The sequence below is a fragment of the Phaenicophaeus curvirostris genome, chromosome 2 (assembly GCF_032191515.1).
Source record: "Phaenicophaeus curvirostris isolate KB17595 chromosome 2, BPBGC_Pcur_1.0, whole genome shotgun sequence".
NCBI lineage: Eukaryota > Metazoa > Chordata > Aves > Cuculiformes > Cuculidae > Phaenicophaeus > Phaenicophaeus curvirostris.
Window position 1 is genome coordinate 40,652,203 of NC_091393.1, and position 21,235 is coordinate 40,673,437.

Here is a 21,235-nt window from a genome sequence, read left to right on the forward strand (position 1 = left end):
TTAGATTTTCAATGTCAAACACAAGATTATGTTTTCTGAGGCACAGCAGAAGGAGAACTTGAAGGATAAAGCTATTATTCAAGGAAACAGCTGCATTCTAAATAGGATGAAGTAAAATAAAACCAAATTGCATTTGAGGTTTATGTGTTTCAACATGTAGTTTGTGCCTTCTTTAGGAGTTCATTGAAGGGAGATACCATGCAGGCAACTGAACAACCTGCTGTGATGGAAACTAAGAGGTTAACTTGCTCCATATTATCCATCGTTGTAGCTAATTGATGCAGATGTGAAATATCTTACCCCTCAAAGCTACTTTTCACTAAACTGAAGGAATATGACATTCACGTATGGCATTAGTATGATAAAAAGGCTGTCAACCTCTTTTAACTGGCAATAGTGGCCTTTCGTGCCCATACCTGCAGTTCCTGAGTACAGTGATGTTCACATGGACAGTGGGGAGTGGTGGGCAGGAAGAACAGTCAAACACGTATTGAATTAGTAGTTCTCAGAAAATGAGGGTGGCTAAGATCAGTTATGCAAGAGTAATGGAAAACATCAAGCACATTTCAAGCACAGTGAAAACTGGCTGATAGTCTCAAAGTATCATAAAGGGAAAAAATAAAAGAAGAGTTATGAATTCAAAATGTAGAAATTTATAATGCAGAAAGGGAGACTTTCCAGAGCTAAACTGATAAAACCTTTCTAACTTAGTAACAGTGGATATTGATGTTGGTCATAGCTGCATTTTCTCCAACTGCTGAAATACATACAAAATTCTTTGACTCAGAGTAATGCATCAAAGCAAGTTTCCAAAGAAAAATGAGCATGTCTCCAAAAGTTAGAGAAAGAATTAATAGACTTCCTGCAGAGTTTAGAAGTCATGACCCATAAGGCAGCCTCCTTTCCTACTGCAAGGGCACTGCAAAACAAATGAAATGAGTTCTTATTGCCACCAGCATCATGAGTTGAAAATGAACTTGTAACACCTGAAGAACAATTTTTTTGGGCAACAACGTGTGGTCTGATTGTTGCCCCTTTTTTTTTTCTCTTGTTTCAACCTCAGCTTCCTCTTCCTGGAACAGATGTTGGTATTAAATCAATCATAATCTGTGGTCAGGGACTTTCCCAGGACCAAAATGGGGGAGTGATGTGCTCTCTGAGCAAGAGGGAGCGGGATTTTTGAAACAGTGAAGCTATCATGACACGTGCTGGAACAAAAAACACAGTATCAGGTGGAGCTGTACAGGCTATAAACATCAAGTAAAAGAGAGAATAAAAAAAAAGAAGGAATTTTGAAACTTAGAACTGACTTCTGTGAAGCTATAAGATTTGTTTTTGTGAAACATGCAACTGCACCTTAGGACAGTGGAAGATGGGTCTGTACAGAATGGGACCAGCTGCATCTCCCACACATGGGCTCCAATCCACCACGTTAGAGCCAGATGAGAGGAACCACAACAATGTTAAACAGTGAACACATGGGGACCACTAAGAAGGTAAACGAGTGTACAAACTTGAAACCAACATAAACTGAACCAACAGGGTAAGGAATAACAACAAGGAAAATATTTCAATTGTTTATAACAATGTTATCACTGTGGACAGCAACAATGAGTCAGGAAAAACATCTCCTGGAAAAGAAACACTTGGCTAGCTGAAGCCCGGTGGGATGACTTCCACAAACAGCCATTGTAAATATTCCAATTATAATCTGCCTGGGAAGATTCCAGTAGTAAAATGTAACCCTATGGATGGTTTTAGCAAAGAAGAAAAGTAAGGGAACAGCACTCAAAATAAGAGTTGTTGTTTTTTTTTAAAAAAATTGCTTTGGAATCATTAAGTCAGAATCACATTGTTTCAGGACTGATAGAGCCAGTGCCTCAGGGAGGCAAATAAAATGTCCTAAATAACTACAGTCTACTTAGCTGAATGCAGTGTTGACTGCAGATATGGAATTGCCATGAATATTCAAACAAGGAGGAGCTGTAGAATAGAAGCATAGTTAATGCTAGTAGCTATTCTTTTATGAAAAACAGATTTTACCAGAAATTTCATTCTTCAGGAATATCTAATTACCAAACTCGAAACACACTTTTTTCACAAAACTCAACAACACTGACACAACATTAGAGATACATTCAGTATCTCACACAGTGCATAGTCAATACAATTACAGATCTTGCTTGCTGTTGAGGGAGCCAAGTAACTGGCAGATGTCATATTGCTGCCAGGTATATGGAGTCACAAGCCACTAACAGCTCTCTAGTAGGGTCCCATGAGAACAAGAAATTACACCATACAGTACAGAGCAACTTTATACAAAGGTGTAGGTTCATCCAAGAAAGTTATAATCATATACTCCTGGAAACAAGAGGTGTTGGACAGACTGACAAAAAGGACATTTTTGAGATCCTGGAAAGTGATAACTCTGCAAAGTGTGAATAAAACATTGCATGGAGTTGTGTTTTCCTTTTTGCCTTTTTTTTTTTTTTGCATTTTTCAAGTATATAGAGCTGCAAAAATAATGTTCTTCTGTGAGATCTAAGTCTGATTAGAAATTCCAAAAATTGAAAGGCAGATCATTGAGCAAGGGCAACATCAATGTTGACTCAAGAGAACTCTAGAAGTGCAATAAGTACTCATAGCTGGAGAACAAACATGGTGAATCCAAAGGCTCTCATTTCTTAACAGTAAGAGTGATTAACCACTGAAATAAGGGGAAACAATGGATTTGGCAAACCAGTTTCTGCAGTGTAGAGAATCTGCCCTCTAAGAAGGCTTGTGCTACACAAACACAAATAGCTAGGCTCAACATGACTCAAAGGCTGGTGGGACATAGAAACTTAAATCTAGAAAAGATTGTTATCATTAATGGGGTTCAGTCCAGATGACCTATGCTTTTTGGAAGTGACCCATCTTTCAAATGTTTGGTACCATCTAGTACTTCATCTTGGTCCTCATCACCTTAATTAAAATCACCTTTGTACAATTACTGTTGAAAATACACTTCATAAAACTTATTTCCATGTCCAAGGCTCAAATCTGACACGTTTTTCACTTTGCACTCATATGCAGCAATACTCAACAACTTGAGTAGTACATCCAAATACGACCCTGATCTGAGAAACCACAAGGTATTTGTCTAATATACAATAACAGCAGTATTTGGTTTTGTCAAAAAAGATCTTAGTTTATCTATTTAGTAAATGAATCTCCAGAAATCTGAGTTGCTATTACTGATTTAAAATCAATATTTACCCTCCGACTACTAAACAATACCCAGGTATCGCTTAACAGCTCACTTAACAAGATATTAGGATTTAATAAGAAAAAAGTTCAATAGGACATTACCTCTACAGCTTCCCATCCCCACTGCCTGTACTTTGGGTCATGAGTGAGCCGCCACATGTACATGTAGGTCTCTATGACTTCTGGTCGTAGGATGTAGTATTTTTCATTTTGTCTTGTAGCAATGGCCTCAACACCACCATCAAATCTGAAGGCTTCTGGTCCCAGTTTCATGCCTAGCCAATATAAAAACACATGCTACAATAAAGGCATTAAGAAAAAAGGTTTCAAATTCTGTAACCTACCAAGTCAACTATCCTTTCATGTGGCACAAAGCCAGGTTACTCAAAAGGTGTATAATTTCTGAAAGATACTGCAGCACCTTCTTTTTGAAATATTTTGTAAATAATTCAGAATAGGAGAGAGCTGTTCTTCATCACTGCCTTAAACAGCAGTTCCAATATGAACAGTGACACTATTAATTTGCATCCTAGAAGACTTCATATAACTAGCAATGTGAAATTTTGCTTAAAAGATGAGGATATTTACTTTTCTGTATCAAACTGGAAAAACCACTCTGGGACCTGAAATGCTGCCAGTATTATTTTTATAAGAAGATGAAAGAATCCAAAGACATTTCCTGTACAGAAATCCACTTCCTTTGTGCACGTCTAGCGTTTGCAACATTGTACCAACAGAACTGTGAATAAAAGATTTTTTTGTGCATAAAAAATGATTAATAGCTTTATTGATGCATAAATGAACAGGCTCCCTCTCTTATTTGTATTCGGCTATAGAGAAATCTGCAAAGTAAAAAAAAAGCTGTCATGTTAATTATAAGAGTGAGTAGATATGATTCAGGTGCACAGAAATTATTTATAGAACAGAGCAGCCATTCTTAAAGTTAAGCTTAGAGCAAAGCAGCATTTGTTCATAAAGGACGAAGAGTTCTCACCGTCATGCAAGTTTCATTCAATGTTATGTAAAAATACCTACGTCTGCCTTCCCAAAGTCAAACTGTGAAGCTAAGCTCTGCAATACAGCACTTACTTGTACGATCATAGGACTCATGGCAAGTCCTAGCAATTTCAGCACCAAGCTCAATATGATGGCCCGTCTTGTCTTCAGGTGCTCCGTCTGCTCCGAGAGCAAACATGCCTCCAGCAAAACAGGTGAGATGTCCCATCTTGTGTTCAAGCAGCCCACCCTTCCACTCAGCGATGTATGTCAGCCCCCCGCTTGATCTGCGAATGAGGTGGGTCTCTATGGCCTGCAAAAGCATGTGATTTCAAACCAAAGGTACCATTTGGTAAAATACAAAGGACAAAGTTGTCTTGCATGTTGGTTGGTTTTTCCTCCATACTGTCTTTACTTATAAAGTAAAATGGATAACATGAGCTAGCGTAACCTCCCAGAACAGCCAAACCAACACAGATTAGCATACTTCAGTAATGATGATTAATTTTGCTACAATTTTGAGCAAGTTATGGAGTACATTTTATTAAAATATTGAAAAGAACTAAAAAACTCAATTCAATTTTAAAAGTATTTTATTTCTTTTCATATCTAGTTTCAGCAAGTTCAGGTAATTTCACTTTTAATGGTAACCAGCTAAAACTTCAGCTTCCTCACTTCCCATCATAATTCTGAATTAAAGGATATGGTTACTGATATTATTTGATGTCAATTACATGCAGACATAACTCATATTCAAAACACCTGACTCAGTGAGTGCACTGGATGATGTTACGCCCTTGAGTCTACGTGGTACTCCCAAAGTCCAGTGAGTTTCCCCTACCAGACTGGACTCCTCCATAGTTATCAAAGAGTACAGTCTCACTGAGATTTCTAGGAAAATAACTAAGCCAAATAAAAAAAAACAGAGAGGAGTTGCTGCCATTAGCAATTTATGGTCATTGATTATGAAATTCAGCAAAACAGCCGTCCCTTGTGTAAAGAACAAAATTAAAACAATAGAGGAGATGCAGAACAACAAATTAATTAGAAACCCGCATAGAAAGTAAGCTATTGCTCTTTAAATGGTAATGGAGAGGAGACAAATACTATCATATATTCAGTTATCGAGCAGTGCTCTAAGTTTATTCTACTGAAATCATAAGATCCAGAAACAGTACTCAACATGCATTATACAAGAGAAGAAAACATGAATAAAATATCAGTACAGAGAACTATTAATAAAAAAGGCAGGTTTTTTTGAAAAGTAGTTATAAAGAGATGGTATTGATTGTAGCTATTTCTTCCCATTTAAACATCTGTAGAGGCTGTTTTTATAAGCATGAAAAATCTTCTCTAAACTAGAAGCATCAGCAGAATAATTGTACAATTGGTACTCACCAAGTAGAGTTTTTTTGCCAAGAACGTCACATTGAAAACTACACTTTGTTTTCCACTAATAATAGTGCAAAGCATTTACTAAGGATGTTTTCAGCCCACCCTCAGACCCATTACTGGTACAGAAAACTTCTCCACCCCTCTGTACTCTCCTTGATTGTATGTTTTTATTACTAGGTACCTACAGAAAAGCATGCCTAAATTTTAAAGCAGCAGTAATTAATGAAGATTCCTGTGCTTTAAACAAATCCTGCATAATTTAACCTAAAAAAAGAGAAATTAAACATGAAAGGAGAAAGGTGGGAAAACACTTTCCACGAACATCTAAACCACAGATGCCACTGGTGCCGAGCTAATTGGTGGCTGTGTATTCCAAGAACCTATAAAAAAGCTTTTCTGTCAAGCTGGGAAACTAGTAGTGGAATATCTAGATTTTTTTTTTTTAAATAACGTTCTTTAAAACACGTCCTTTGTGCTCATTTGGGTATAAAATATTTGAATTTATTATTGAAAAATTGAGTTCTAAGAACCTACAAAATGTATTAATGCACAAACAGGCAAAATTTTTGAGAAGACAGAAATAACTGGAAATCTTCCAGAATTCCTCAGAGTGCTGTTCGCATTTTTATTTGATGGTTTATATTTTATAATAGGATGCCTTGTTGTTAAAAACACATAGATTTCAGTCTACTCAGGCATCCTAAAAAATAAGCTACATAAAACCAAGCTCAGAAATTAAAAACTTTTCATTTTGTGACATTTCATTCAAAGTTTCAGCACTATGTCTCCTTCTCACCAAATCAGAAACTGCGACAATAGTTGGCAACTCTACCAGTCACTTAGCTGTTCAGTCAGAGTTTATTTAAAATTTAAGCAAATTTTAAAATAGATTGATGACTACGTTTACCTATATTGCAATTTTTTTTCAGTGAAGAATTAACCAAAGATAGAATGAAGTATTGCTGTACCTGACGGAAACACCATTAATCGTGCATCTTCAGAACTACAGTAACTATCCAGAGTTGATTCTTGTGGTACAACAATGGACTTTGCAATATCAATTAGTCTTTCAGAGTTTTTTTCCGTCTCTTTTGGCTCAAGATTAAAGTTCAAGCTGCAAAAAGATGACTTCCACTTGGGAAATTTTAATATTAATCTAAAAACTGGTGTTGAGAAACTAACAAATTGAGGTTAATTGATGCTAAGGATGTTACAAAATAAAAATATATTTCCAAATTAATTATTCATGTTTAGTAAAGCACATAGTTTTAGATTTATAAATGTATCCTATTAAGAACTAGTACATAAGCCTATTTAAAGTTATTTTTATTATGTAAGCATCTTTTTTAAAGCTATTTTTTACGAGGTATATATAACAGACTTTCAAATTGCCTTGTCATACTTTGTACAATCATGAGTCCCTGACTGCTAGATAATACCTATGCTGTTGTATATACTCTTACTAATGGCATGCTAGGTAACTGAACATTTATACCTAGAAATGAAATCCAAGTAACTTTCCATATATACAAATAACCTTCAGAAGCCACAACCCTAAGTGTGCCAGACTTGCAAATCCATCAACAAACTCATATGTTGGAAGACAGGAAAATAAATACTGTGTCTCCATGAAGCCTAAGCTTCATTTAAGTTCTATGAAGTTATGAAGCATTAATAGTTTGTATAAGTTACATCATTTATACAAAATGACCTCAAACAAATAGCTTTTGTAATGCATGAGAGGCAGAGAACTGTCCCTTCCCAGAAAGCCAGTAGCTCTTTTTTGTGGTACTGGGTGGTGTACCAGCAGAGCTCACACAACCAAGACCAGGGAGCCTACAAAGGGGACGGTCAAAAGCTTCATGGGCCAGTTTTGGTCTGAGATAGACAAACTGGTTTAATCAGAAAAAAGTTTCCCTTCTCTCATCACTAATTATCTACTCTCCTTGCCCTGAAACAACATTCTCCAAAGACCTGCAGTTGAATTTGCAGCATCAAAAGTTGCATGAAGTTTGGAATAATTCCAGCATGGTATCGAAGTGTCAGATTCTGATGAATTTTTTAGGTGTGTTCCCGTTGTTTCAGGAACTCAACATAAAAAAAAAGTTAATATAAAAAATCAGCACGTAAATGCTTTTGATCTTAAAAAAAAGGTATAACCTGCATGAGTAGAACATATAAAAGAAATTCCCCAACATTAACTATTGATGGATGTATTGACATTTTGAACTTTTTTACTGATAACACTACTTGCAGCCTTAAGATGTGGTAAAACCTTTCTTTTTCTTGTAAGTCCAACCTAACTATAGTTTAATTTCAGAATTTACTTTCAAATATTATTAAGGCCCTTTTTCTGAAATGCAGTTTGTATAATGCATTAGTATAATAAAATATTTTCAATGTAAACAATAAACAAAACCCAGTACTCTTTCAATTACCAATTCTGAATCTATACTTAAACTACTAAAGTGCCATCTATCATCCATCTAGTGGAAATTCCAAAATACATTTTTAATATTATTTTTTATTATAACATAATGGTATGTACTTCTGTGAGAAGCACATTGAAATAATTTTCAGTGAGTTCTACAGAGGTGGCATGACCAGGCTGGACTGAACTTTCTGAAAGATTAATTTTTTAAATAAGCGTGAGGTCCAGAAGAGCTGAAAAAATGAGCAATTGTTTCAAATATAAGAAAAACCTTGAATGCAAAATCAAGAAAGTACTGGGATGAGGAAGAAATACTATCAATTTCAATGAAGGTATAATACAGGTCTCCAAAGTTGAGCAGTAGGATGGAAAAGTAAGGTTACAGTCACATAGGGAAATGCTACTTGCTATCTGCAATGCTGTGGGTACAGTTCTGGCAGGAAAATCAAGTTAATAAAACAAGTTATTATAAAAGGAGAATAGGTAGTATGGTGACAAAGATCCACCCAAGTAAAATGCTCTTTTTCATAGAATTAATTCTCAATTTCATACTTGGAATCAATTTACTTTTATTTTGATATAAGTATCTATGCAGTTAATAAAGGGACACTTTTAATTGAATTGCAGCTCTATTAGAACTTGGTCCTCACCTATGAATAATTTTTTCTTGCACTGCTTGCAGATCAAGTGGTGTCACATTTATCATAACACAGATTATTATTTCATTTTACTGTAATGGATATTGTCAATATCAACCAATGTACAGTATCTGAAAATAATCAAAAAAGCTAGAGGAATGTGGCCTTTGATTAGCTGAAAATACATTACTGATGGATAATTGTTTGGACTGGCACAGTTTGTCTTTTAAGGGAATATAAATTTCACATTACTGTTTTCCAAAATGTATTGCTGCAGTTTCTGCAATGTGACTCTAGCCTGTAGTGGAACAAAAAGGAGAAGAAGGAAGGGAAACTAAAGGAAAATAAAAAAGATAAAGAAGATTTGCCAGATATTTAAAGAAATAAATTTCCTACATGTAAAGCTGATATGACACATGGTTTGTAGTGTACCTGTAAACTCTTACAGCCAGACTAACTTTTACAGCTGACACAGTTCCTGGCAATTTTTTTTTGTGCTTTTATGTAAGGCTCGGCTTACAGTCCTCACTGCAATAAAGCCTTTAGCTAAATTACTCTTTTTCCACCTTGTGGGAGATTATTCCTTCTATACAACAACTGTAAAAATGCTTAAGCACTCAATTAGAAACACTGAAAGTCCCTATTGCAGTTTGAATTGTAACTCGAGTGCACCTTTATATTACTCCTGGCATCTTCCTCATGAGTTTGCATGTTAAAATTATACCCTTGCCTTTCTGCCACACTGGAAGAACTGCAGTGAATGAGACATTATGAATCATTTAGGTTACAGGATTGCACGTTGCTTGTGTGTGTAATCTGTTATTGACAGCACAAAAAAGAAACTCCAATTTTTCCCAACCTAGTTTCCTCCCTCTCCTGCTTCCTTTCTTAAGGCAATATATTTTGTGTTCTCTGCTTATCAGCCTGTTCCTTAGTCTTTATACTTTATACTGCTGGTCCCAAACACTTGCAAAAATAAGCAGAACTGGTCCCTACTAAAAAACAATCATTTTCCTTCTTTCTTCTTTTGTGCCTGTCCTGGGTCACCGGAAGAACCTGTGTGCCAGGGAGCTGGGACCCTCTTATACCACTGTGCCAGCTTCTCTTGACCCTTGGGGATTGCTAGGAATGAGAAGCAATTAATACTGTAATAATAACTTAACATAATAATACTGTCTTCACCCCCCAGCTCCCGTTCCTCAATCTGCAACTTGATTTTGGGTTTGGGAACTTCTTCATTTACCCTTTGAGTTGTTTAAGATGTTGAACTGGTTTGCTTACAGAGAGGATGCAGAACTGAAATAACCTCACTGTTTAAATAAGTAAAAAAAACCCAATCAACAAGCTTGTTTTTAATAGAGGGTATTCGCTTGGTGGATTATACTGACAGTTACTAATGCTCACAGAGCACAGAGGCAGGCTTCTCAAGAAAAATGTTCTGCACGTCAAAGTTGCTCAATTCAAAATAAACATACGCCACAAAATAGTTGTGCTAAAGGAGCAGGGACAACAAACTAAAAACCTCAAAATGGAATGTAAAACTGCAGTCCTACTTCCTCTAGCACTTAGGCATTTTATCTCTCATTTTACAATAATCGTTTCATTATGATTCATGAATTTAAATGACTTTTTTTTTTTTAAAATGAAACCAGGTTTCATTTCCCACCTCAAGATGTCACTGTAGCTGGAGAAGAAACTGTGTTGCAAGTCACAGTTACAGACTTCCACAGCATAATAAATTTGAAACTACAAAAATATTATCCTAGTTCTAAATTTACAGGTTTTATAGTGTTTGTTTTGGGGATAATTACAACTCTGCAGGCTTCTTTATAACAAAGCACTATAAATTATTTCGGTCCAAACTTCTAATATATTTATCTTCCCCCAGGAAGCTTCTTCATAAACAGTATTTTGATGATTTGAAGCAACAGTGAATATGAAAGAGAATTCTACCATGTGACATTTCCGATAATTCAAAGATGTATAATGTCAACTGCTTATTTATTTTAATATTTACAGCTTGCACTAATACATGTAATTGCTTTGAGACAGCACACAGTAGAGGCAGGTCAGGATTATGGCAATTTTGCATGTGTGAGTTTGTAAATTTTCTTGACTTTGAGTTTCACTCATGTTTTCTGTATGGAGTTGACCTAATGTAGTAGGTACTTTCCTTCAGCAATCTTCATAATTGATCAAATTTATTCTTTATCAAAAATTCCAATGAGTTTATTATAAGAGATTTAAGATTTGCATTGTTGCATTATTATAGCTATTTTGGAGATGGCAAAAAACATTACACAATTTTGTTTTAAGCTTTATATTTAGTGGTTGATTATGTTCTCTTAAATATCCTTCATATGAGTTTTAAATATGTATTGCAATATGCATGAGTCACATGGAAATATACTGCCAGAAATAACAGAATGGAATAGAAAGTTCAAGCCCTTCTTACAATTTGTTTAAACACTTCTGCCAAAGAAAACTGCCATCTTGAGGTCCTCACTGCTTACTTAACTGCACTTTAAAAAATCAAAACTGAAATCTGAACACAGAAGAACTTTCATTTGTTTAAACATAATATACAAGAAACATTTTGAAAGCAACTGGGTACTTACTGATTTTGGACTTAAGACGTGTTACACAGACAAGCTTACATGTGAAATGAAATGTTTATAATAGAGGTGCCTACATTTTAAAACTGGAAATGTTGGCAAGCATTTAACTATTATGGTACTTATCCATCTGATCACTAAAGAAATTATTAATTTCTAGAGGAGAGCTGATAATTTACTTTTGCCTGAAAATCTACTTACTCTTTTTTCCCTCCCTGTACAGATCTATTAGTGTCTCTAAGAGCACCAATGCTCTTGCAGTAAATGTGCATAATGCTGTCTGCTATAAGAAGGCTAGATTTATTCATAAAACAGTATTAATGGAATGTCATGAATCAAAGCAAGCCACTCTCAAAATGTTATATTATGTATTTCCTGAATATTCTAGAGTATTTATTGCCCCAACAAGCTTTTTTTGCTGTCAAAACCAGCACAAATATTAAGGACATGGCTGCTCTGACAAGAGCCAAGTCACAAACAAAACATTTATCTCACAGGACTTTTCTAGTTAAATTCTTCCTTAAAGAGTCCTAACAACCTCATAGCTTGCTGCTTCTCCTGACAGCCTGTTAACAACGTAATCTCTTATTAAGTACTTTCTATAGTTCAAAATATAGACATTGTGTGGTCATAAGGAAATCATTAAGAATTAAAAAATCTGCAGAAGCCTGTTTCCAGCCTTGATGGTTTCTCTAGGCAGTTGAGAGAGCCTCAAAACTCCTGTCAAGTGGGGAAATATAGCAAAGAGAATAAAAAGGAGCAGTGAGTCCTCTGGACGTTCTCATCTGTTAAATGTAATAAATCTTGTGTTCCTACATAATAGAGCTACCCTATCGCTACTTGCAGAACACCAGTGCAGCTTAGTGATAAATATTTTAAACATGACAGCTGACAAAATATGCAAATAAACTGCATATTTTTTCATTCTTACACATTTAAGTTGTAGAAAATAACCCCCTTCTCTGCCCAAATGTAAGCAATAGGAATGCTGAGTCCCCTGCACTAACTGTTCCATTTTGAAGACAGGCTCTTAATTACACCTCCCTGCCTGTCCTATTTATGTACTTCCTTCAATGCCAAGAACTGTTCAAGTATTGAATATTCAGTTCATTAATATACTTTTGGCTTTACCCGATACGGCAATCTATTCTGAGTTGTTGCAGTTCTGTCACTGTCCAAACAAGTAATGTAATTTTTAAGATCACTATGATCACAAAGCAAAGCACTTCAAGCAACTTAATGGAAACTGCAATCAGCACAGAGCAGCCATCAGACTGTCACCACAGCTGAACAGACCCTCATGGAAGTCTGGAGATGAAAAGGGCCTATCTGCCAATATCATGTTTTCATTTTGCTAGCACTTTGTTCTCTCCCTCATTTTAATGATAAAGGAGTCTACACGGGTTTGTTTTATTTATCTGAAAGGCGGAAATCTTGACAGCTCTGCAAAATATTCACTGCTCAATGCAGACAAAGTTAATATAGCCAAAAATACCCCAAACCAAAATAAAAACCCTATAGCTTCCTTTGGACATAAAGCACCCTTTCTAGAGGTAAAACTGCAGATCACAGTGGCTTTGCCTCTCTGGCACCACAGGACCACTGTGCACTACACTGAACTGAGCTGCTTGGGAATTGCTGTTGAGGGAACCTCCCTCTTGCTGTGAAGCTCTTCTGGGCCGAGTTACTGCTCGCTTTACAGCTTTTAGATATGCCACTTCTCTAGAAACACACTGAGAAGGGGATGAAGGCAGTGTCAGAGAGAGAGAAGGAATATTGCAGGAAATTTGCACCAATAGCCACACATAAATGTAATGGGAAAATTTGGAAAAGATACTTGACCAACAAACATAAAGTGTGAGACAACCTGCTAACAGAAGTAGTGGGAAAATTGTCCTTCAACTTAAAAAATGAGGGCTGACACATTCAAGAGGGGAGGACTTGATGCAGTTGCCTGTTGCTAGACTAGATTAACTGAACCCACAAGGTCCATTTTTGCTCTAAATTACCATATTCTCTTACTAGACCTACTCAATTGCATCACAGAGATCAGCTGTGTTAACTGAAAAGAGTGGGATGGTTCCTGTCCTGATACTTGCAAAGACTGCTAGTTTATTCTATGGGCAGATACATCCTCAAAACAGGACTAAAAGCTCTAACAGGTTTGTTTTGTAATTAAATGTTACGTTCTACCTGTTGAAACCAGTTAAAGAAAATCTCTTCCTACATTATGTGAATCAGAACATTATATGCCTTGCTTTTTTTAAAAAAGCATTTTTAATGTAAAACTACATTCACTTGTCTTTTTGCACTTGTCTTTTTTATGAATCCCTCTGATGGCCTTGAAATACATCCATATTATGCTCTAGTATTCAAAATAAGACTATCTCTGTCCCTTTTCCCATTAGAAATAAGATTTTTAGATAACATCAGCCTAACAGGCATCTTATTCATGCCAGGCAGAAATAGTTTTAAAATCCAGTTTGACATCTTAGTTATTTCTTTCAACTTATACCATAAACCAATCTGTAGGTGCTACAAAAAAAAATCTAATAGAATAAGTCTTTGTTTTTAATATAAGCAACAGAACAATGTAAGAAATAAACAAGCCCAAAGCTTTACCTAAATAAATTTCAGTTTTTCATAGTGAGTTATAACTCACCGTGAATTTTCATTCATGGTTTCTGGATAGCGGAAGGTATTGAATTAGGCACCAAACCTTCACATTGCTCTTGCAGAATTTGGTGAGTATGTTCTGGACTGAACAGCTAGGAATAATCACGCCATTCCCTTTGGCATAATCTTAAAAGACTCTGAAAGTGTCGGGGGAAATTTATCTAAGAAAATAGCAGAAGCAGACTCAGAATGCCCAAACTCTGTAGGCTCAGTCATAAAGAAAGACTGCAGCTTGTGCAGAGAATTGAATTAGCTTTAATTTAGGTAAATAAGCTATCAATAGCAATAAAGCAAATATCAGGACGGATTTCAAAACAGGCTAGTAACTCCAGTGAAGGACCTGGCATCTCAATGGGGCCTGAGCAGTCTGCAGTTTCTGCAGTACTGCAACTTCCCTGCTGTTTTTTGAACAAGCTACATTACTCCATCAAGCTGTACCTCCACATGCTGCATGTACACTTTCAGCTTTAGTACAAGTGTACTTCGGTATAGAAAAAGGAGAACATGAAGACCATCGCTCAAAAATGACTGGAAATAGCATTCAGCCAGCACCATGGCAAAACATAGCATGTGTTTAGTGACCACTTGGCCCTCCCAAACACTGACATTCTGGACAGACACGATGGTTGGATGGCTTAAGAGCTAGTACTACTAAAAAATATTAAGGTTGTAGGTACTTTAAATCTAGTCATATACAGCAGAGCTCAGACGCTGTCACTGATATTGCCACATTCAGTGATGCTGCTGACCAGGCAATTCTGCCCCCCAGCTCAATGCTAAGAGCAGGGAGAGCTGGCTGCATACTGTGCCCGCCATCACTGCTTCTTCTCCCTGCCAACACCTGAGGATGACAAATTCCATACTCAAGGAGGCTGTTATCATGGTATAGCTAAGACATGCATTTAAACAAAGCTGTGCTGTTTCACCCTGCATAGACACATATTGGAGCGTGAGGCCCTGCCTGCTGCACTGGAGATGTACAGCCACTCCTGGCCATCTCCCCGCGATGACCAGCCAACAGCAGGTAGCATTCCACCCAGCCAACCTGCTGGGCAGTTTGGGTTGGCTAAGGAGTGACCCAGGCACACTGCCACTGTGCAGCTGACATGGAACAGCACATCCACTTACGTGGTGTAAGGCAAGAGAGATTTCCTCATGTACCTCACTCCAGCTGTGCTCAAGCTAGAAGGTGAAACTTCAGCCTTAGTAGGAGCTACCCAGTGCTGGCCATTGAGGCACTGGGCTCTCTTGGACTCTCTGTTATCAGCTGGGATCAACGTGCTTCTGGTGCTCCTTGGCAGGGTGGGAGACAAGACGTTCATGGTCCTGCCAACAAGGGTGACAGCTGCAACAGTTCTAAAACATTCTACTCACAGCAGCTTCCAGAATAGCTGTACTAGCAAAACCATGTCTCTTATTGCATGTGTCTATGCACTAGCACTTACCCTGTGTAAGTACGTATTTAAAAGAAAAACCTGATGTTATTAAATCAGTGGAAGCAGAACACTAGAAGCAGCTTTGAGGTGCTTCAAAATGCCTTCCGTGGTAGGATGAGCTGATACTGTATTATCAGACACTTTGTTCTCCCTTTTTGGCTGCCAATCTAATAGCTGAGCCAACCTAATGGCAGTAACACTGTTCTTATGTTATACAGCCTCAGATGCACTCAAACCTAATTTAAAACCCACCTTTTGCTCTGAAGCTGAAACCACGTTAGCAGTGAAAATGAGAATGACTGCATCCAAATCTGCACTTACAAAAATTAAAGGTAGGATTTTCTTAGCAGAGGATACTTGGTTGTCAAATTTACTACCACCAGAGACCACACCCTCTCTCAAATCATCACATATGACTTTTCTCTCTAACAACAACAACAAAAAATAGTTGCAATGAGCCAGAGTTGTATTTTTTTAAAATGTCACCTGTTTTTTTCAGTGTGGGAAGTAAAAGGAGACTTATGCCTCTCCTCTAGGGACAGCACATTTCCAAATGTATGAAAGAACAGGCAGATATTGCTTAGCATCTCGAAGCCTTGTCTACAGAGGCACTGTACATACACACAGTTAAGAAGAAATAAAAGTCCTAGCCCCAGAGAGCTTTCAGTCAAAAGAAATGAAAAGATGGGGAAAAAAAGAGATATTATCCTTTTTTATACATATCTGAAAGCAAAGAACTGAAAAAATAGGTCATTTGCCCAAGACTGCAAAGAAAGCCAGTAAATATGAATTGAAACTTAATACTTCCTGAGCCTCAATCTAGTGTCCCAAAACCATTACTTCTCCCCAAACAGTATATTAAGGAAACACCATCAGTAACAAAGCAAATTGCAGACAGAAGGATCATAAATAAAATACTACGTAGAAATGTAAGTAAGAATAATTCTGATTTTTTAAAACTTTCTCTTGTGTTCAATTTGAACAAGCAGCTGTTTCACAGAAGCTGGCAAATATATGCTTGTAACAAAATGTCACTATGCAACAAACACTATTTTCATTTATAATTATCTATCATAATATATTGCTCCCTATGTTGACCACAATCAAAATTCTCTAATGGCTAAATTACAAGGCTGAAACCCAAGAGAGGAACTCCCTCCTGGATATAAGGGAAAAAGACAAAAGGAATACATTTAAGGAAAACCAAGGAAAAAAGAATTGAACTTCTGAGAGCTACTTGTAAATACATTTCTTGTTGAATATTTTATACTTTTCTTCTCCACTGTCAGAGAAAACTGACTGTATTTCAGTTGGAAAAAAAATAGCTACACTTCAAGACTCTCCCACAGTATCCGTATTCCTCTAGCATTTATATTTGATAAAGTTTTTTTAAAAAGAGAAACTAATTCTTTAAAAAAAAACTGCACTGTGATGGCAAAAGCATAAATCCCTCACATTGTTGCCAGAGCATGTCTCCTTAGGATTACTGTAGATTAGATTATTATTTACCTGGACAGCATCATAATACATTTTCTTCCCTTCTTCATCTGTCTTGTCCGACATCAGCCATGCCTTGAGCAAATATTCATAAAAACTATCCCCAAGCCCTCCAATGGAGACATGATCTAGAAAGGGGAGAAAGAGATTCAGCAGCAATTTCATCTTCAGTCTGAGCATTAAAATACAAATACAATTTGGAACAGTGCATTTAATGTTCCTACAACAGCCTTAAACAAATTTATGTCTGGAACCTCAGGGAAAACTTGACTGGTACATACAGGGAATTATTTCTTTAATTGCTAACCTCTTCATCAAGGTAAGGAACCATAGTTATTTAATATCCATAATGTGTCACAGAGTTCATGGCAGAGAAACAAGAATTTATATGTGTAACATCTAATTAATGTAGTCCATCCTATACAAAAGTGTATTAATCAAAGTTCTTTTTTATCCTAAAAACAGGGAAAAAAAAGTAGAAAGATCTCTCTAATTTTACAAAGACTTACCGGTCTTAACATGCAGGCATTGTTTTCATTTGTTACAGGCATAAACTGGAGAGGGGAAGATTTAGACTAGACATTAGGAAGAATTTCTTCACCATGAGAGTGGTGAGACACTGGAACAGGTTGCCAAGGGAAGTTGGGGATGCCCCATCTCTGGAGGTGTTCAAGGCCATGTTGGATGGGACCTTGGGCAGCCTGATCTAGTGGGATGATCCTGCCCATGGTAGGGGGGTGATCTTCAAGGTCCCTTCCAACCCTAACTATTCTATTATTTGCTCTTTTATTCACTAATGCTCTATTAAAGTCACCTCATAAAAGTTGCCAAAACTATTTTAGCTCCTTACTGCAGAGTTGAACTTCAGGTTATTTTATGGTATTTCAAAATGCTGAGCTGTGTGTTTAAAAATAACACTACACTTCTGAACATCTGGCTGCTTTAAGAACTCAGCATTGGTCCTAAAAGGAAGCAAAAAAAAAGAAAGAAAAAAAATCCCCAAGACTTTACCCCATCTACAGATGATCATTGCTATCACACTGCTTTATTCTGCGCTATGCTTACTGTGTGAAATGATCTGGTACTACAGATGCTGTGCTGATTCAACTGCACACATTTAGGATGCGACCCTGCAAACACTATCGCCACAGGAGTCAGACTGGTTGGTATCAGTTGCACTAGTGATGTGAAAGTTGCTCATGCTTGTAGCTGTTTGCACATGGTAGCACTCAGTGTCCAAGAGCCTAAAAGACTCCTGGCAAAATCTTAGTGGGCTATCATATGATTTCAGCGTAGAAGCCCTTAAATTTATAAAATACTACAAATCTATATCTGCATTTGTAGTGTGTGTGCATGTGTGTGTGTGTATTAATATACATATGTATATATATACATATATATATACATATGAAGTGTTTCTCTGAGATCCACCAAACTAAGAACACTAGCTAGAGGTCTGCATTTTTAAGTTGGTGCTTCCTGGTAACATTAAGGGATTTGGGATTTGTTGAGTCTTCAGTGAAAGGATTTCTAAGTGCTTTTTTACCATGACTACTCATTCATAACAATCAATTTTACAGTGCGGAAGTGGTCCACTAATTCCACCCAAAGCATCCAGGATGGAGACTGTACACATATAAGTTCACGTATCATGCAGCAAGTTTCTGAGTCATACCACAAAATTCTGGGCATGAGAAAAGCAAAACACAGTGTAATCCAGGCTCATAAAACAAGATGCAGAAGGGTTAGTGGTACAGAACTCATACTTCCCAACACCTAACTCTGATGTTAGCTTCAAAGTTATGTCTCTGTTGGTGGAATTTAAAAGAACACAGGGAATTTATTTTTAAACTCTATCTTCACCTCCTGAAATGTGCCCTTTCAATTTCTGAATAGGTTGCAAAACCATGCAAATGTAAAAGATACAATTTTTTTCTATTCAAACTTTATTAGCAGTGTCTTTTTCCTCCACTACCCTGTGACATACAAAAAAATAATTTAGCGCTCCAAATGTATCCTGTCCCTTTGCCTAACAAATAACACTGTATCATCAAATCTGGGTTATAAACAGTTTTCCCGTGCCCTCTCCTCTTTTGAATGAGATGTATTAAATTTCTGGAAGGAATACACCATTTATTTAATTAAATGTTCATGATCCAAAAGGAAAAGGAGCTTCTTAAAAAAAAATGAGAACATTTTCCATGATCGAAAGCTGATCTTTGAACAGCAGCATTTAAATGACCTTTATGGTTTCCTAAATAAATTACCATAGAAACCTCTGACATTTGCAAACTAAATAGCACAAGCACAGTTTCATCAATAATAAGCCCTGTTATTATATACATTATTGCAGTAGACAAATCCAATTGACGCATGCTGCAGCAAATCACTGTCAGTTTACTGTCAAAATAACAAGGGCTAAATGAATTTACAGGAACAATGGCAGTGATCCAGCAGTGTCCTTCACAGCTATAGCATTGCTAGAAAAGCAATCTTCCAAAGATATTTCCCCTTCCTCCCCGCTTGATGTTTGAGAAATAATACTTCTGCCTTGTACAAATTAGGGGTCTAGATTTTTTTCCTGTTGTAATCAGCTGAAAACAGCCTTGAAAAGAAATGTCAAATAAATCATCTCTCAAGTCTTACATTCTGATCTGCTACTATGGGGAAAAAAAAAATTACTGTCTCCAAATGGAGGCAACTGAATGGTAAGATATGTAACAAGATCAAATTTGCTTTTGCTGCTTCAGCATGCTAGAGGCTGACCTGCATCAACATTTGTGTCCATTATTTGCATGTGCAGGAAGTTAATTTCTGCATCAATACTACATGCAACTGGAAAACAAAGCTAGTACAGACTGTAAGTTTTCCTGTGCACACCAACAAAAATTGGCATTTAGTGTGAATGAGTAGTATATAAGACATATTAAAAATAGGAAAACAGCAAAGACCATAAAGCATAGTAAGTATTTGACTGCTTTAAAATAAACAGGGCAGAGCTGCTAATGGCATCAGCCTCTAGTAAGATTGGCTGTCATTGCAGCTCACCAAAAAGATGAGTTTCTGTGGGTGACTCCGAGGAAGGAGGTAACTGGACCTGGCTCATAGATGCTGAGGTGGCCTTCTAACCAAACTCAGTACCTACTGCTGTACGATCAAGACCTCCAGTGAGAGGTTTTAATGTTTTACAAAGCTGTGCTAAAACAATGTGGCTAATAGGTGGGCACATGTCTCAGATCTGTAAATGCATGTCAAATTTTATACCAAAATGCCAACTGGAGGCAATGGTTACACATGCAGACCTGCCACAGGCCTGGTAGCACGATGACCTAAAGGAAACTTCACAGCCTAGCAGACTAGAAGGCTTTCTAAAATAACAGGTATACTTGTAATTCATAAAGGGTATCTGCCTTCTCCTTGACAGGACAATACAACTGAGCAGCACAATCTTTTTTGACATCTATTTAATTCAGAGAGTGACACAAAGCATTAAAAAACATATTTTATTCAATAATACGCTCATTCTTTGCCTTTGTATCCAGACCACTGACAGTCCCATAAGGGCTCCAGAGCCTCATTTCCACTTTGGCTGCATCCTAAACACAATACCATTTTCAAAAACTTCTCCAGTCCTTTTCTCTGTCCTATCTAATCAGCTCAATCACTGGTAATCTACAGGACCATTTCATCTGCCCATGTCTTTTCAGACCAAGGCAGCATATCTTGCTTGTTTTCTTTCAATAAGAGAACACCGAGTCACATGAATGGGATGGTGGTAGACTGAACCTAAACAGGAAAGTGGAAAAAGAAGCAGGGTCTCTAGAATTGTGACTCTGCACACTACATAGGCTTTGGACACGTTACAGAGATCAGAAAATGCAATATATAACAAGAAAAGGCTCAGTCATCAGGAAGGTGCTACGAAGTTCAAATACTTCAAGCATTTTATTATACTCTGTCCTGGTTTCAGCTGGGATAGAGTTAATTTTCTCCCTAGCAGCTAGTATAGTGCCATGTTTTGGATTTAGTAGGAGAATAATGTTGCTAACATACTGATATTTTTAGTTGTTGCTAAGGAGTCTGATGGTAAGTCAAGGACTTGTCAGCTTCCCAAGCTCTGCTGGTGAGCAGGTGCACAAAAAGCTGGGAGGGAACTGACCCCAGCTGACCAAAGGGATACCCCACACCTTATGACAACATGCTTAGTATGTAACGGGGGGAGTAGGGGGTGGAGGGGTTGCACGGAGAAGTAAGATGAGGGGCAATTGTTGCTTGGGGTAGGTTGAGCTTTGGTAGTCATTT

At 37.1% G+C, this 21,235-nt stretch overlaps 1 protein-coding gene across 1 annotated transcript in view; it reads right to left on the reverse strand.

Moving 5' to 3' along the window:
• The window catches only part of MAN1A1 (mannosidase alpha class 1A member 1), a 157,751-nt gene that overhangs the window by 4,736 nt on the left and 131,780 nt on the right, over positions 1-21,235 (reverse strand). Inside the window, exons 8-10 of the mRNA XM_069851778.1 lie at positions 16,946-17,061; positions 4,339-4,558; positions 3,352-3,524 (exon numbers count right to left, since the gene is read on the reverse strand). Coding sequence (XP_069707879.1) covers positions 3,352-3,524; positions 4,339-4,558; positions 16,946-17,061 — 509 coding nt within the window. The remainder of the gene's footprint in view (positions 1-3,351; positions 3,525-4,338; positions 4,559-16,945; positions 17,062-21,235) is intronic.